The 17728-nt window shown below is 37.4% G+C and overlaps 2 protein-coding genes across 2 annotated transcripts in view; both read left to right on the forward strand.

The window, feature by feature from the left end:
- Window positions 1–3332: 3332 nt before the first annotated feature.
- On the forward strand, window positions 3333–10055 carry spata7 (spermatogenesis associated 7). Its single transcript, XM_016234935.1, has 11 exons — window positions 3333–3586; window positions 3866–3958; window positions 4098–4145; window positions 4531–4646; window positions 6098–6537; window positions 6634–6679; window positions 7322–7428; window positions 7581–7631; window positions 7855–7932; window positions 8022–8079; window positions 8874–10055. The coding sequence occupies exons 1-11, from the start codon at window positions 3544–3546 to the stop codon at window positions 9279–9281; spliced, it is 1488 nt and encodes a 495-aa protein (XP_016090421.1). The 5' UTR covers window positions 3333–3543; the 3' UTR covers window positions 9282–10055.
- A 386-nt stretch (window positions 10056–10441) lies between these two features.
- Window positions 10442–17728, forward strand: part of ptpn21 (protein tyrosine phosphatase non-receptor type 21) — a 65053-nt gene continuing 57766 nt past the window's right edge. Inside the window, exons 1-4 of the mRNA XM_016234913.1 lie at window positions 10442–10604; window positions 13513–13810; window positions 16610–16779; window positions 16859–16956. Coding sequence (XP_016090399.1) covers window positions 13631–13810; window positions 16610–16779; window positions 16859–16956 — 448 coding nt within the window. The 5' untranslated portion in view covers window positions 10442–10604; window positions 13513–13630. The remainder of the gene's footprint in view (window positions 10605–13512; window positions 13811–16609; window positions 16780–16858; window positions 16957–17728) is intronic.

Raw genomic sequence — 17728 nt, forward strand, 5'->3', positions numbered from 1 at the left:
GAAGCTGCTCTTGCAATCTGCTAGGGGCACTGTCTCTACAGCACGTTTTGCGAGGAGGCTGTGTATTTCCTCTCGCAGAACTGAGGCATTCTGCTCCCGTACAGTGGACATTAACACACCATTGAAACAGGGTTGCCTGCGGAAGAACTGAAGCGTGTAGCCGTTCTTTATTGATTTCATAACCCACTCTGATACCCCTGGCAGTGCCTGACACGCTTCTGTGAACTGTGACAGCGGGCAAGGCGGGGAGGGGAGTTTAATACCACACAAGTGTAAGAGTGAGTGATGGGGGAGAGGGGAGTTAGAGGAAGAGAATTGCTCTGATATTGAGGTGAGTGTAACAACGTTCGTAGATTGGGAAGAAGGAGGCGGGAACCGGCGAACATTTAAAGACTTCTTTAATAATAAAATAAACAAACACAAAATTAAAGAAAAGTGGCAGCCCCTCGCGGACGACTGCTGCACACAAAATAAAGTCCAGGCCTGGTCCTCTCTCCCAACAGTTGCCACTCCTCCTTTTATCCTTCCGGAGCTCCTCCGTGGGACTCGAGACCGGTGAGTGGCGCAGGTGTCGCTCATTATCAATTACTCCACCGGCCTTGCTCCGATCCCACGGCTCTCGGCCCCGCCCCTCTCGTCACAAACCCCCATCACCCCTCGCAGGCCGGGGGGGTACCCATGAGACTGCGCTCTACTGGGGGTAAGGACAGACAGACGAGGTGAGAGAAAAGGAGACGGAAGGATGAGGAGAGACAGAGACGAGAGAGGGGAGAGAGGAGAAAAAAATAAATCTTGTTCCGGTTCCCAAACACACTGTCGCTCGGACCTCCACCAGCTGGGTAAACTCTTCCGCGATGCCTGGCGGCGGCACTGGTTATCCCTCGGTGGACGGCCCGACATTCCTCCTCCGCCCGGTGGACGGCTCCTCCGGGTTTGGGCAGCCGGCAGGAGTCTGCCGTTCCCTGCTCCTCCCCATCATGGCGGATAGCAGCAGGCTCCGGCCTCAGGCAAACGGCGGCGACTCCTACGCTCCCTTACGGATGGCAGCTGTCCCTCCACATCCCAGGCGGCCGGCAGCGAGTTTGTCCGCCCCCCCAGCAACTCACTCCAGCCCACCGCCTCGAGCCTCCATGGTGGCAGACTGTTCCGCCATGCTCGATGGCACTGCGGATTCACCACAGCGGCGAGGGATCTCTGGTAGCGTGTCCCTCCTTCCTCCCGGGTTTCGGCACCAATGTAACACAGTTCGTATAGTCACGGGAAGAAGGAGGCGGGAACCGGCGAACATTCAAACAAAACTTTAATAATAAAATAAACACAAAATAGCGTGACAGCCCCTCGCGGACGACTGTTGCGCACAAACAGAACCAAAACACAAAATAAAATCCAGGCCTGGTCCTCTCTCCCGCTGCAAACTTCGCTGAACCACGCCCCCCTCGCCACAGTGAGTTTTGTATGTTTTTCGACTTTATTGCACTGCATAGTGGAACAGTCAAAACACAAACATGACAATTGCTCTCACTGCACCCAACAGGCAGGGGACATGGTGAACAAACACAGCGGAGCGAGCAGACTTCTTCAGTGGCTTGTCTTCGGCGCTGGGTGCAGCTTTCTTACTCGGCTTTGATTCCGGTGCCGGCTGTCTTGGTCTCACCGACGGCTCATGCTCGCGCCGAACAACAGCAAAAGAGGTGTGCAGTCTTGGCCCGCCGTGGAGAAAGCCTTGCCTTCCTTGGACAGGAAGTGTAGGAGCTCGACATCACTATGATGGAGGTCCCCCGCGCCGCTGCCGTGGGGCGCAGTGTTATCCAGCGGGCTGTTGGACCACTCCTCTCTTGCTTCTCTTGTCACCTGACCCTGACAGATCCGCATCAGAAGCTCGCGCCACTTTTCTCCTTGGCTCGAAAGAGGTTGCAGAGGAAGAGCGCGGCAGGGCTAGTTGGGCAAGTTCATCGCCTTGGACGATGGCCACACGGAGCCTGAGAGTCCGGAGGCTCATATCTCCGCAGTGGGGGCAGTCCGACCCCCCAAGCGCGACCCAGGCAGAAGATGCACGATTCGTGGCCATCAGAAAATTCGATTGGCTCTGCGCAGAAGAGGCAATCGCGAGTCATCCTTGTTGTCCGAGTCTGAAGCTCACCGGAACACAGCAGGGGAATAGAAGGCGTGTCCGCTGCAGCGTGTAGATCACGGTGAGTAGTCTTGTTGCTAGGCTCCTTGCTTCTTGTAGAAGGTTGGCTTAAGGAAAAGATTCTGAATGGATGACGTACAAGCGCTGCCTTATATAGAGTGGAAGCCCCTCATATTTCACGCGCTTGAACGCCATTGGCCAGTTTCACTTGCGTGATTCAATAAGGCTTCAGTAGTATTTGGAGGAAAGGGTAATTCCCAAAGCAATGTAAGTGACCGAATCGAAAGGGAACATCAAACTATTACGACAGTACAGTTATAAAAACAAAACAAAGAAAAAAGAAAGAAATTAGGTATACACATATATAAATTCTTTAAGAAAATTAACCACGATTTTTATTAAATTATGGTTAATGTAGCAAAAGCATTGGTCAATCTGTGTTTACCATAGTTTAACTATAGTAAACATGGTGTTGTTGTTGTTTTGTTTTGTTTTTGGTTAATTTTCGTAAGGGATGTGCTGCCAGGTAAAAAAAAAAAAAGTAATAAGAGGACACAGGATAAATGCAGAGATGCAGTTTTGACGGCTTTAGGATTCCTCTGCTTCTAGGACTCGGATATCAAATTTGAATAAAGAAGAGAGAGGTTCAGAGCCAGATTTTTGTTTATGTATGCCTATATTTTTCTATTCTCGTTTGAGTGGTCAAACAATCCAAAGAAAACATCTTTAAAACTGCTGCTGTAATGTTGTTGGTTTTACATAATCAAAATTGTGTAATTATTATCTGATTAATATACTAACATAACAATGCTATCTTTATGAATTATGAGTAAGTTAGCAACCATAGCTTTAAATAAAGTCTTTAGATGTCATTAACTGAGGTCAAAAGCCTATCTTATAAATGCATAAATATCATAAATTTTTAGTGCAGTATAATATAATATAATATAATATAATAAAATATAATATAATATAATATAATAATTTATTATGTATTTGCCCACCAATGTCAAAATCCTTTTAGCAGAAAGAACCAGATTTGGGCAGTAAGACTACAAAAGGTTTTCACATATATGCTTATTCCATATAATCTAATCTAATCTTTTTATTTTATTTTATTTTATTTTATTTTATTTTATTTTATTTTATTTTATTTTATAAATAGCAAGACTGCCGAGTTGAAGTCGGGGACATGTGCGTGATTACGTTGCCGACTGCATGACGTCAGACGCACGCATAGTAACCAACATGGCGACGGCGAAGCTTCACGGTAGCGAGGACAGATGGCTGGCAGCTTGCAAAACAAGATAACTATGAATATATAATAAAATATATTTATTTATCAAGTGTTATCAACTTGACTGCATTACCTCAGACGTTCATTATGAACGTTAAACACGAGTATTTTGAGCATGAGGTTCCTGCGAGAGTTTCTCATCATGGACACTAAACCAGGTAAATGATATTCGCCAAATCAAATATAATAATCTGACCAAACACAGACCATTATAGTCTATTTATAATCATTCATGGCGTGTGCATTTAATAGAGACGCGTTTAATCATGTTCCTCATTCTTTAAAGTGTACCATGGTAAAAGCAAAGTAATGCCATCTGAGACTAAGACCATTTGATTAGTTGCTTTCTGATGGGGATGTTAGTATAGGCGACTATTTATTAATATTGCTGTATTCATTGTGTCTGATCTGTAATGGCTCTAATATTCTTCTTGCAGGATACAGTCTTGGCTCATCTGGCAGACTGATGAATCAGTACATGATGAAAGACCACATGTTGTCACATTACAGAAAGCTGTATTCAGCCAAAGGTAAGTCAGATACGTGCCACGGTTACGAGGATGCTAAGCTTATCGTTTTTTACATCTTTATCATCAAGCCACTGGCTTTTCATTGCATTTCCTTTATGCCTTTTTTATATACTTAACCACGTCTTTTGTTTTCTTTTAGCTGTTGTGGACTGTTCAGTGCCTAAAAGCATGCATAGCAATGTCAAATGTAAGTAAACATGCCATATTACAAGTTCACTTTATGCAAAAATAATTGAGCAATTTAAATTATATTAAATCTCATGTATGGATTTATATAATATCAATTTATATAAGTTTATGTAATACTTACAATTAAATATTGTATATAATATAAATGCATTATAAAATATATTTAACCATATCTATTTATATTATATAAATATATGCATTATATTTTAATATATATATATATATATATAAGATATAATGTATATATTTATATTTGTAAATGTTAAATATTTACATTTATATAAATGTAATATATCAAATAAAATATATTTAAAAATTATTTAGCTAGATATGCTGTACTAATATTAATTAAAAAATGTTTTAATGTTTTTTTTTTTTTGTAGATGTTGATCAAAAGCGCCGTGAGCAGTTAAGGAAAGACACTCCGAGTCAATCAGGAAGATCCACTTCCCAGAGGAGCGCTAGGATAAACTCAAGAACTTCCTGTACTTCTGAGAATGTAAGATAACGTCTGGTGCTTCATTATGTCAGATTGCTGTGCAGAAATTGTACTCGGAACTAGTGCTGGGCGGTATTACCAAAAATTTATACCGATTTCACGTTACATGACGGTATTTTATTTTATTTTTTTAAAGGGTGTTAACCATATCTTCTACTGATTGAGAGGAAATACTGCAGTATATTGACTTAGAATGCTCTATTTTACTGTCATGATGAGTGAATATTGTCAAAAAATACCACACTAAATAGTGACTAAACACGACCCCTTTTAATACATGTTAACCAGGAGTCTCTCTCATTTATAATCACAGCATCGTCTGATAAACTCAGCATTTCATTATGTCAGATTGCTGTGCAGAAATTGTACTCGGAACTAGTGCTGGGCGGTATTATCAAAAATTTATATCACGGTATATTTCAAAATTATACCGATTTCACGTTACATGACGGTATTTTATTTTATTTTTTTAAAGGGTGTTAACCATATCTTCTACTGATTGAGAGGAAATACTGCAGTATATTGACTTAGAATGCTCTATTTTACTGTCATGATGAGTGAATATTGTCAAAAAATACCACACTAAATAGTGACTAAACACGACCCCTTTTAATACATGTTAACCAGGAGTCTCTCTCATTTATAATCACAGCATCGTCTGATAAACTCAGCATACATCTAAAGAGCGGCTAAGCGGTGGTTTTGGCTAGATTACTTTTTTGTCTCGTGCAGCGCACTGCCTGCGTCTGAGTAACAAACTAAAAAGTGCATGTGATATTAACAGACGAACTACGCTCATATTTATAATTCCAAACACTCAGTAAGCGACAGGTGCTAGGAAACGTTGTTTTGTACTCATTTATTGAGGAGTCGGCTGCGGTGCTTCTCTGCCGCTCGCTGCACAGAACACACGCCGAGAGAGGTGACACTTCTCCGGGAAAGTCAGACCTCGCGCTCGCGGGACAGCACTGGAGAAATCCTCCATCTGAACCATAGCTAAGCTTTATCCAGAAAAGTCGCTAGATTTGTCAGTATGAATATTCTATGGAAAAAAGCCACTAAAAGGGTCTGAAAGTAGCTAAATCTAGTGCTAAAGTCGCGCTCGTGTGTGAGACGTGGGAGCTGATGGCAGCGGGCGCTGGATATTTGTGGAGGTCAGTGTGGATATTGTGGATGAGTTCTTCTGTGTCATCACGTTCTATTAGTTCTACAGCTTCAGTTTCTGAGCTTTCACGCTTAGTAACACATACAGCTGTTCCCTCACCACAGTGCAGCAGTGAAAAGAGACCCCTCTCAAACAGTGTCACGTTCCCAACGTTGTTTAAGCGACATACACCTGTATTGCGGTATTTAAAAAATTCATATCATAACAAAAATAAACACCGGTATTCGTTATGAACCAGTATACCGCCCAGCACTACTCAGAACTGAAGTTCACTCTTTGTTTCCAGAGCAGACCCTCTGTTCAGGGTGACGACAGTGCCTATCATTACCTGAACCAATCTCTGATGTCCTCACCCAGGATCAGCACCTCATTCCACTCCAAACAAATCGTATATCCGTCCCCTGCAAACCATTTCCCATCCGCCTCAGAGCTGACGTACCGAAGCCCAAACCCTCACTGGCATCCCGCGGGTCCGTCCTGTGCCACGTCCGCCAGTCAGAGAGGATACAGAAGCTTTCAGGATCCCACACAGAAGACCTACAGCGGAGACGTTCTGCTGAAACACGCTCATCGCTTCACTCAGGAGAAACCCTTCACCCCGAGAACGCTCAAATCAGACCACAAGTCCACGCTGTTACAATACCGCTATTACACACCTCCACGGAGGAAAGCTGAGGAGGAGAAATCCTCCTTTAAAATCACCCGACAGGAGACGTACCACGGGAGGTATATCCAGTGATACTGAAAGAGCTATTATATTATGTTTCAAATGGTATTGTGGAGACCTGATAGTATAACGGGGCGTTTTTCTGTTATCTGCAGCACACGGTCCAAACGAGGCTTTTCTCCACAGCTCGAGTCACCCCAGGCAAGTCCTTTGACCTTTGAGGGACATTCTGCTAAATATCATCTATCTATCTATCTATCTATCTATCTATCTATCTATCTATCTATCTATCATCTGACTCCTCTATTATCTATCTATCTATCTATCTATCTATCTATCTATCTATCTATCTATGCATTTATGTACGCATTTATGGCCGGATTTATGCAATATATTTATGCATTTACCTATTTATTTATCTATTGATTTGTTTATTTATGGACTGATTTTTATTGATTGATTAATTGATTGATTGATTAGTTCATTCATTTTTTATTAATTGATTTATGGATTATTTATTTATGGTTTGATTTATGATTTATTTATTTATTTACTTATTTATACATTGATTTTTTTATTTATGCACTGATTGATGCATTACTTATTTATGCAGTTATTTTTCCTTTGGTTTATGCATTATTTATTTATGCATTAATTTATGCATCATTTATTTATGCATTTGTTTGTTTATTTTTTTAATGCATGTGTTAAAAGTGGATTAATTGGTTGGTTGCTGGTGGTTGAAGTTGGTTGATGAATGTCCATATTGAGCAGAGCTGGAATCTAGACAAAAGAGAAGCTCAAATATCAATACACTGACATCTTGTTTTAATCTTTTTGCAGCCATTTACTCTCGATCACGAGTGGACGGATGAAGAAACAGATTCATTTAGACATCACGGCAAGACAAGCAGGTTTAGGGACGGTGATTTTCTTCTCTCGTCTTCCAGGTAAATGATGTCTGCCAGATTTCTATACATCACACTGATGTCTTACGATTTTATAATAGTTGTAGAAAGCATGCAGATCCTATAAAATCGTCCTATAAAATGATTTTTATAGTGGCATATATAAAAGCAAAGGCTCTTTTCTTTTGTTTCAGGATTTCACCAGAAGGCATGAGGTCTCCCATAATGAGAAAGGTTTCAGCAGAGTGAGTGTCCTGCACCAAACCCCTGAAATATATCAAGCATTACACTAATGTGAGATTTAAACCACTGATACTCACTTCAAATTCTTGATATACTTTTAGAAATAAAGATGTACTTGACATGATATATGAATATAATCATGCATACAGTCATTTGTATATTCAGTTTATTCATCTTCATTCATGTGTCATTCTCTGGACCTTCTGAACTTGTTCTTTTCACCAGGGAGGAAGAATTAATGTACCTGGAGTTCATTACAGACGTGACGAATGAGATCTTAACGCAAGGCCTTTACTCTGACAGGTGTGTGAGAACTTTTATTTCGTAGGAAGAGAAATTGCAAGACACTTTTTGTTCGTTTGACTTATCTAATGAAGTATCGGTCTGTTCAGGGTACTGAAGAGAGTGTTTGAACGTCACATTGATATGAACAGACATCGATTAGATGAGGTGAGCATTTTGGATTTTACATTTCATTAATCTGATGCTTTTATACAAAGTGATGTAGTTGAGGAAAAACACAAACAATTCTTCATTATCTAATTTTATTATCGCAATAACATGGGATATTTGTGCTCACACTCAATATTAGATTTGTTAAGATGTGTAATGTATTTTTCATGGACTGGATTTAGCAGTCGTTTTTAAAATACCGTATTTTATTTATTTATTTTTTGTTTTGAAGGAAATATTTTTTTTTATTGAGCAAGCGTGCATTAAATTGATCAAAAGTGGCAGTAAAGGCATTTATAATGTTACAAAAGATTTCTATTTGAAATAAATGCCGTTCTTTTGAACTTTCTATTCATCTGTGAATCCTGAAAATTAAAATGTATCACCGTTTCCACAAAAGTATTGTGCAGCACAATTGTTTTCAACATTGATAATAATCAGAAATGTTTCTCGAGCAGCAAATCAGCATATTAGAATGATTTCTGAAGATCATGTGGCACTGAAGACTGGAGTAATGATGCTGAAAATACAACTTTGATCACAGCAATCAATTACATTTGAACAGATATTCACATAGAAAACAGTGATTTGAAATTGTAATAAAATGTCACAATTTTTACTCTATTAATAAATGAATACTTTTGCATTTCATTACATAACATTTCATTATATGGCACTCAGTTCCAAGCATCTTTTTGATCATGTGACTTATCACTCCGTATTCAAACTCCTCGGCATCACTTCATTTCTCGTTCACTCACAGACGTCCATCTCTCTAATATTCCCAACAGAACAAAATGAGGCACCTTCTAGACAATCTGCAGGAGGACCTGCAAAGTCCCCCTGCTGCCGCCGTCACGTCGTACAGTCCTGTCATCTATCAGACGCTGCCATCAGATGATGGTGATGATCTGCTTCATAAAGTGTTTAACGCGGACCGAGGCCAGAGCGAGGACGTCACTCCCGCTGTAGCGTCCACACCTGTGAACCACGGTCGAGCCGGTCTGGAGGACAGTAATGAAGCCAGCGAGATCTCCCTGAATGATGGATCACCTCTCAATCCCAGGAACACTGCAGACGATAAGGAGGTGTCAGAACCGGTTGATGAACTTGGGAAAATCATGGCGGAGTCTTTAAGTGTGTCGGAACCTCGACAGCAAGTGCAGACGAGAGGAGACATCAGCGATGATGAGTTTTAACTCATAAAAGCACACTGATTTTTGCTTTGTCACTCTGTAATTGTTTGCAGCTTCTGTAGAATTTCAGATTTCTGCTTTGTTTACTTTTTTAATGTTATTTTACTTATTATTACAGAAACGCCACGTGTGTTCCACGAAGTGATACTTCTACAGTATTTTAGCATGTTATGTGCAGTATTCATTACTTTCCTGAATTTTTCAGCTCTCAATTTGTGCATTTATTGGTTATGTAGTCTGGCTAGGATTCGAAAGACATGCTGTGTGGTATTTTTGAAATGCAAAACCGTTTTACTACTTTGAATTGGTTTACTTTTACACAACATGTACAAGTGCAGTATTCATACTCAGTGATGCACTTGATATAGTGAAACTTATTTAAACTGGAAGACATTTTGAAAGACTCATAATTCATCAAAACCTTGTGTCTGTCTCAAATGCAGTCATGCTGTTTTTTTTGTAAGATTAAATATTGCAGTATTCAGGTAGATTGGTTTAGTGATCAGAAGAAAGCTGTCTGTAAAGGTAACCACGAGTGGCTTAAACAGTTATTTGTACTTTGAACACGTGTTTTTACACTGAAATATACAATTTAATTAACAGTTTTCTTTGAGCAGCTGTTGATTTAATTGTCCACTGAGTGTTTTGCCTTTTAACTACTGAGAAATGAAACGCTTTTAACTGTGCTATGATATGTATTTTAATATTTTCAAATTACTTGACTACTGTTTATTATTTATAATACTGGGTAAAGATAATTAAATGCTATTGCAATCACATTTGGTTTGTTTATTGTACGCCCTAATTAGTCCTTGATAATGAATCATATCAGCAAAAGTTAACGTGCAATAAACATTCAACTTAAATACTCACTTAACAGGTAACCAGGCACAAATATGACAACACTGTGTTTTATTACAGCACAATTCTTCAATTTATTAATCTTATCTCATTTTTCGATCAGAGATATAACTTTGTTGTTCTGGTCCAAAAAATAATAATAATCTAACATTAATTTCTTTGAGGTGAGTTCTCCATCAAAAGCAGCTCTTGTGATTGTTATGAAACTGAAAAAGCCGTCAAGACTTTGAGGGTGTGAGAGAAAATAGTGCCGCGGATGAATACTGAATAGGTTGCCGGTCACCTTTCCGCTGGTATTCCGAGCGGATGTGACGCAGCAGCAGGAGTGCGACCCGAGGAACCTCAAACATGCGTCAATCCCGAAAAAACAAACTCCACCAAATATCGGATCATTATCACAAACAGTAATTCCCACCTCAAAACCTGCTATAAATCAAGGATATAATAAATCAGATAACCCAGCAGGTAAGCGGCGGGGAGCTTCTGAAATCATTCTTTTCCACAGTTTTACTCAAAAGTGTTAGCAGCGCTAGCCAGCGCGCGCTCTTAAACTCGAAATAAACCCAGTCAACTTAATAAATCTCACCTATTTAGACGTTTAAATATGTTTTTGAAGACTTCGACGTCTTATTTAATGATGAAGTGTATTATAAGTCCCTTCTGGATGCGTGCGGTTTTGTGGTCACTTGTTGCTCCAGAAGTTAGTCAGACATTTGTGGTGTTTGTTTATGTTTCGTAAAAGCAGAAAAACCAACGGATTTCTTGTTTGAGGGCCTTAAGCCTAAATCCCGGTTCCTCTGTTATTGTTTTGTTTTTGTTTGTTTACGTTAGTCCTATTTGTTCGATGTCAATAATAGTCATAGTGGATAATTATTATATTGGTAATAAATATGTAATTTATTAATATCATAATTATACCAAAAATATGACTGTATATTTGCATACCGATCGATATGAAAAAAACATTTTTTTAATTAATTTTTTTATTGCAATTGAAAGAATAACAACAGTTATGAAGTAACAACGGACATCATCACATGAAGTTAGACAAGCTACACAAATTAACAAGATATACCAATGATAAAGAAGAAAAAAGAATCAAGACTCAAGAATGTGAAAAGTTTTAGAAGCCTTTGAGTTCAAAGGATCTGACACATTCTTAAAAGAAGTAAAAAGGGACTTTATATCAGATGAAAACAGTCTAAAGTTAGGTTTGCAATGAATGGTTCTGGCTTTATGAAGGTGACATTTACCCCGAAGACAAAGCAATAAAACAATATGTTCCAGATTGATTTCCTTGGAATGAAAATCTGACAAAAAAATGATAGATTCTGTTATTTCTATCATTTTGTTACAGCAGGAAAAAATTCACATGGTAACTTCTGACCAAAAAGACTCGGTGAATGGGCAATGATCAAACAGATGTAGAATGTATTCTTCCTCAGTATTACAAAATGAACACATTGAGGATATATTCTCAGAGAATCTGCTCAAAAATACATTACAAGGGTAGTACCTATGAGCAATTTTGAAATGGAGTTTTTTAATTTTACTTGGGATAAATAGCCTGTGAGGAAAGGTCCATAAGTTTTTTAATATGTATAAAACATGCTGCTAGTAATTTAGTTTGTTCTCATTATGCTGTTGTGATTGATTCATAACGGTGTGAATGGTTATCGATCTGTATTTTGAGTTTTCCACTGTCTGACAGCTTGTGCATGTGTTGTCTGTGCGAGTTTGGTTCATGGCATGCTTCTAAAACAGATTTTAGTAAACGCATTATATCTATAGTAGTTCTCAACTGGTTTTTGCTTCAAGAAATAGTTTTGGAATTGGATATTGAGTGATGGCTTAAGTTGTTTATCACGCAAAAGTAGCAAAAATGTGGCTAAAATCACACATTTATTAAAGGGGTCATATGATGCGATTTCAAGTTTTCCTTTCTCTTTGGAGTGTTACAAGCTAAGGGTGTAACGATATATCGCAGTACGATATTTCGCGATGCAAAAATGTTACGGTATGTATCGTAGACTGGTGGCGATACTTTTACGATATGATGGCAGTCTAATCCTATTGGTTGAGCTGCCGACGTGACCTACTCTGCAACAGCATCGCGTGTGCTTTCCTCGCAGTTGCAGAAATCGCTTAAACTGAACATTAGTCGGGCAACATGAGTTTGGCTGAAATTGAAGATGCCCCGTCTTCTTATAAGTCCGACGTCTGGCAGCATTTTGGTTTTCCAGTCACGCGACAGGACGACGGTAATAAAATTACAGACAAAACACAAACTGTTTGTAAACACTGTAAAACAAGGTTGCCATACACAACGTCCAACACTTCGAATATGATGTGCCATTTAAAACGGCATCACAACAGCAAACTCCTGCCACAAAAAGGGTGAAAGAAGGCCAAACATCTATACAACGCAGTTTTGCTGCAACGTGGTCTCTGCTATTGACTGTTCAAATGCGGAGTTTTGCGCATGGTGAGAGAGAGAGAGAGAGAGAGAGAGGGAGAGGGGGAGAGGGGGAGAGGGGCGGGGCATAGAGGACCTACAATAATGTACAGTATTTGAAAAATAATGTGTTTTTTGAACATTAAAGCATGTCAACATATTCTGTTACACCAAATACACAAAAAATTATCTTTAAAAAAGCATCATATCACCCCTTTAATATTAAATAAGCTATCCAATTTTGTACTCATTTAAATAGGTATACTGTGCCAATGTAAAGTATTATTTTAAATATATTTACTTTTTAATTTACATAAAGTGTTTGTTTACTCCGTATATTATTGTACTACTGTTTTTATGAGTATTTATTTATTTTAATATTAATTGTTATTATTTTAAAACAATTTTATTTATTTAAATATGTATGCATTATTTAAATGTTATTTATTTTAATATATATATATATATATATATATATATATATATTCTATTTTACATTTGTAAAATGTTTTTGTTTCAGTTTGAAAACCCCCTTGTGTGCTTTAGATCACACAATTAATAAGTTTATGTAAATGTAATTTATCGAATATTCTGTGTATTTTTTTATGGAACAAACACTTCAGTTACTATTGCATTAGTCATACTAAGTGACAGAAATATTTGACAATTTGTGTCAATCTCAAAAAATATGGAAAGTGTTTTTTCCTCCTTTGTAAAATTTGATAACCATCTTTATTTTGCTGTCCAAATTATGCATGACTGCATGGTTAATTTGCATAGTTTTTTCTGCTTGTTATCTGTGACCCACCAATTGTGATTTTATCAGAAAGAGTAGATAAATACTGATATGACTCTGAGCTCAGACTCGATGAATGTCATCGTTGCTAATCTGTTTTGCTGTGGTTTGTCTTTATCCAGGGACTCATGTGTTTGTCTTGGGGAGCCCTGTATAATCCAGCACCCCTCCATGGATTAAGCGCAGAGAAAAGCTGAATCCAATCATTCTGCTCGAGGAGGGTCGCGGCACCGGTGCAACATGCCCCTTCCGTTCGGATTAAAGCTCAAGAGAACCAGAAGATACACGGTGTCCAGCAAAAGCTGCCTGGTGACCCGCATACAGCTGCTCAACGCTGAATATGTGGAGTTCACGCTTTCGGTGGAAAGCACGGGACAGGAATGTCTGGAGGCAGTCGCGCAGAGACTCGAGTTACGGGAGGTAGGATTGCCGTCATTTTTGGTTTAATCTGGTCGAAATCACAATGCAGTTTGGGCGTGTGTTTATTTTAGCTCGCTGGTGCCGTCTGGAGTTATGACTTATTCTAGGACTGCTACCAATATGCTGTCAAACACCCTAAATGCATGTGTGCCAAGAATTCGGCCTGGACTCTGTGTGCTTCATTTGCATGAAGTCAGCTGCTCTTGAGAAGTCTGAGTCAGATTATCGTGTTAGTATGCCATCCATATCTAGTTATAGATCGCCGTGTCTTTTCAGACATGTTGTGTGAGTCTTATTTTCTTGACCAGCCAACTGTGGCTTTTGGTAAAGTGTGTTTAGTAGCCTAAAGGTGACTAGTACAGTGATTTAATCAGCTGTATTAATTGTGCATGCTTACAAAATCCTGATGTTGTTGTTGTTCAAGCAGAATTACAGTATTGGTAATTAAAAAAAGTTTTATAGTAGGGATGTAACGATATCAAAATCTTGCGATACGATGTTATTGTGATATGATGTCCACGGTACAATATTTATTGCGGTATTTAAAAAGAAAAAAAGACAAATTAAGAATAGGGAAAAAATTAAAATTTTGTACATTTTAAAGTTAAATTATTCTGTCTAATGCACTTTGAGAGTGAAAATTAAGAGCTCCAACCCGTGTTCTTAACTAAGAAAACTTAAGTCAGAAAAAAGTCAGTGAATTGACTTGTACCTGAACTTTAAAGGGGACTCAACCCTCTTTTTATTTGTGATATATTGTCTCAGTCTAAATTACATTCACACTGGTGTTTTAGGAAGCCAAACAAATTAAAATATAATAATATTATTAATAACAACAACAATAGTAGCCATATATTGTTAAATAATTCACAGTAAAATAAATGAAAATTAATGTTTCATAGGTATATTATTTTTGCTTTACACTTACAGTAGGGAAATTACAATACTTATTTCCTAATTTCTACACTTGAAAGAGATATTTTGAATTTGGACTGCATTTAAACCGCTAGCTGTCAGCAAATCATGCTGCACTGTTAAGCTTATATTTTGATGGAAACGATAGTAGAGCTTTTATTTTGAAGGAAAACTTCAGCTTCAGTGAAAACAAAAAGTTTTACAAAAACGTGAAATACGCCCGGAATACCTATCGTTTCATATCGTCATGTGACCACGATAATATCGACACAGTTTTGATATCGCGATATTGATAATACCGTTACATCCCTATTTTATAGTCGAAAAAGTCGGTAAATATTATCTCCAGTTCAGCATCAGGATTATAGGTTAAATTTATATTAACGCACACGTTAAAGATGCTGGAAGTAATCACCATTTCGTTTCAGTTTTTTGCCCATTTAATGACCATTTAGCTATTTTTGCAGATTCCGTTATAGTCCAGTGCTTTGATATGAGTTTTTAGAAGTACAAATATTTCATGCATGTAGTCAGTGACTTAATATGAGTCATACACTGATTATATAGTCAATGTATAAAAAGGGAATTTGAAAAATGTTGATTAAAGAAGTTTTAGATGATGCTGACAAGTATTATATCTAGTTTAGCATCAAGATTATTGGTTAAATTTATATGTATAATATACAGGGTATATTTATGTGATGTAACTGGTCATCACTAGTTTTAAGTTTTCACCCATTTTAATCATCATTTAGTCTTGCATTTTGGTATGGATTTTTAATGTACAAATATTTAATGCATGTAGTGTGTGACTTGAGTCATAAAAACAGCTTATATAGTAGTTGTATAAAGGAATTCGAAAAATGTTGATTAAAATAGTTTTATATTAAGAATAGCATGTTGAAATGTGAAGTTTTGGGATTTTGCAATTTTTTACTTAGTAGTTGCAAAATTAATTGGAAAAACATTTGTAACCTATAAAGTTGACATTATGTCCATTTTAGCATCAAGAATGTAGGTTAAATATATATGAATGCGTAAGGTGAAGTACAAATATTTCATGTATGTAGTTTGACTCGAGTCATAAAAACAGCATGTATAATAATTATATGAAAATGTTTTTTTTTTTAAATAGTTTTAGATAAGTGTGTCACACTGTTTGTAGTGTGTGCTAGTAAAGGTAACTAGTAGAGTGATTTAGTCAGCAGTTACTTTTGTGAAATCATAAAGAGGTTTTCACATGGTTGGTTATTTTTTGTAGATCAGTTATAGTCCTGCTCTTTAATATATTTTTTTTAAAAGTACAAATATTCTATGCATGCAGTTTAGAGCATAAATCATACAAACTGTTTGTATAATAATTATTTCATGTAATTTGGAAAAAAATGTTTAAATGGTTTTGAAAAACTTTTATTCTATAAACTTGATGCATATCAAGTCGTCTTTTTTTTTTTAGCATCTATTTTAGTATATGAATGTATAAAGTGATGCTGTAGTTGATGATTATTTTTGTTCAGTTTCTTTTACACTTGTTTTAATCACCATTTAGCTATTTTTAGAGATCAATAACCATCCTGCTGTGTGACATGACATTAAATGTCTAAATATTCCATGCATGTAGTATCTCAATTAGTCTGAGCTCATAAAAACAGCAGGTGTTATTATATAAAGAAATTAGGCTATTTTAGGATGTCACACCTCTCAATTTCTTTGGTTTTTAGCTGCAAATCTTTTGCCAAAGAGTCGTCTTAGTCAAAATGTTGAGAATATGCCCAGTCTTCACCTCCAGAAAAACTGATTTGAAGTTAAATGAATGTCCGGTCTCCAGGCCTGTTGTTTCTCACGAGTGAAAGAGCAATCAGTGAAATTCTGTTCATTCCCCAGATAACGTATTTCAGCCTCTGGTACTACAACAAACAAAACCAGCAGAGATGGATTGATTTGGAGAAGCCGCTGAAGAAACAGCTTGACAAGTATGGGCTGGAGCCAACCGTTTACTTTGGGGTGGTGTTCTACGTGTCGTCTGTTACACAGTTACAACAAGAGATAACCAGGTTAAGGATGAGAATATGTTTAAAATGATCACAGCAGTGCTATTAGAACACCTTTACTCACTTCCTGTTTTCCGCACAGATATCAGTATTATCTCCAGCTGAAGAAAGATGTTCTGGAGGGGAAGATCCCGTGCTCCATTGAGCAAGCCATTCATTTGGCCAGCTTGGCTGTGCAAGGTATTTTTTTGGATATTATGTTGGGCATTTCAGGTATATGAACATACTAAGATATTAGGACTGATTAGACCCGTCACGATAACAACTTTTTGTTGTGCGATATATTGCCCCAGAAATAATTACAATAAGCGATATTATTGTCATTTAAAAGAACTTTTATGCCACTGAATATATAATCATAATGTAACAGCATAATAATGCAAGAAGGCTTACACACTTCCAAATGACAACAAACTTTTAATTTTTAAGAATATTTAGATCATGGAAATTAAGTATCAAAATATTAGATACCTTACAGAGCCTGAATAAATAGTAAATAAACAATTTCTAACAAAAAGTGCAAAGTAACGAGTAGAAAAAAAAGAAAAATGCACAAAGAACTTGTATGGAGATTTTTCCATCTACAGATTTTTCCCTGACCTTCTTTTCTCTGTAAATTCAGGGTGCACACTATTTCTGAAAAACACAATCACTACTTGGCAGTCAGATGTCCGTATGCATAAAGGCACAGATCCCTAAACAAGACCATATCTGCAGATTAAACTTTTTTTGTAAAGCATTTTTTAAATTTGAACAAGCACCAACTACACCACTGTAGCGACTCAGCTCATGGGGAAATATGAATAATTAATCATAACTAGTTATAATTAATTATAAATATTTAGATCCGCTGTAGATATTTAGCTGACCTCTCAGGGTCAACTGTCTTTCAATTCTAAGAACGTTAATTTCCTGGTTAAGGGAAATAACTTTCTTACTGTACAATTCTACA

Source organism: Sinocyclocheilus grahami, unplaced genomic scaffold, assembly GCF_001515645.1.
Source record: "Sinocyclocheilus grahami isolate Dianchi unplaced genomic scaffold, SAMN03320097.WGS_v1.1 scaffold460.1, whole genome shotgun sequence".
Classification (NCBI taxonomy): domain Eukaryota; kingdom Metazoa; phylum Chordata; class Actinopteri; order Cypriniformes; family Cyprinidae; genus Sinocyclocheilus; species Sinocyclocheilus grahami.

Bases quoted from the DNA above. Each gene is read 5' to 3' on its own strand.
- spata7 (XM_016234935.1), top strand. From the start codon at position 3,544: ATGAGGTTCCTGCGAGAGTTTCTCATCATGGACACTAAACCAG. The intron at 3,587-3,865 runs GTAAATGATATT...TTCTTCTTGCAG, and splicing joins CATCATGGACACTAAACCAG to GATACAGTCTTGGCTCATCT. The intron at 7,429-7,580 runs GTAAATGATGTC...CTTTTGTTTCAG, and splicing joins TTTCTTCTCTCGTCTTCCAG to GATTTCACCAGAAGGCATGA.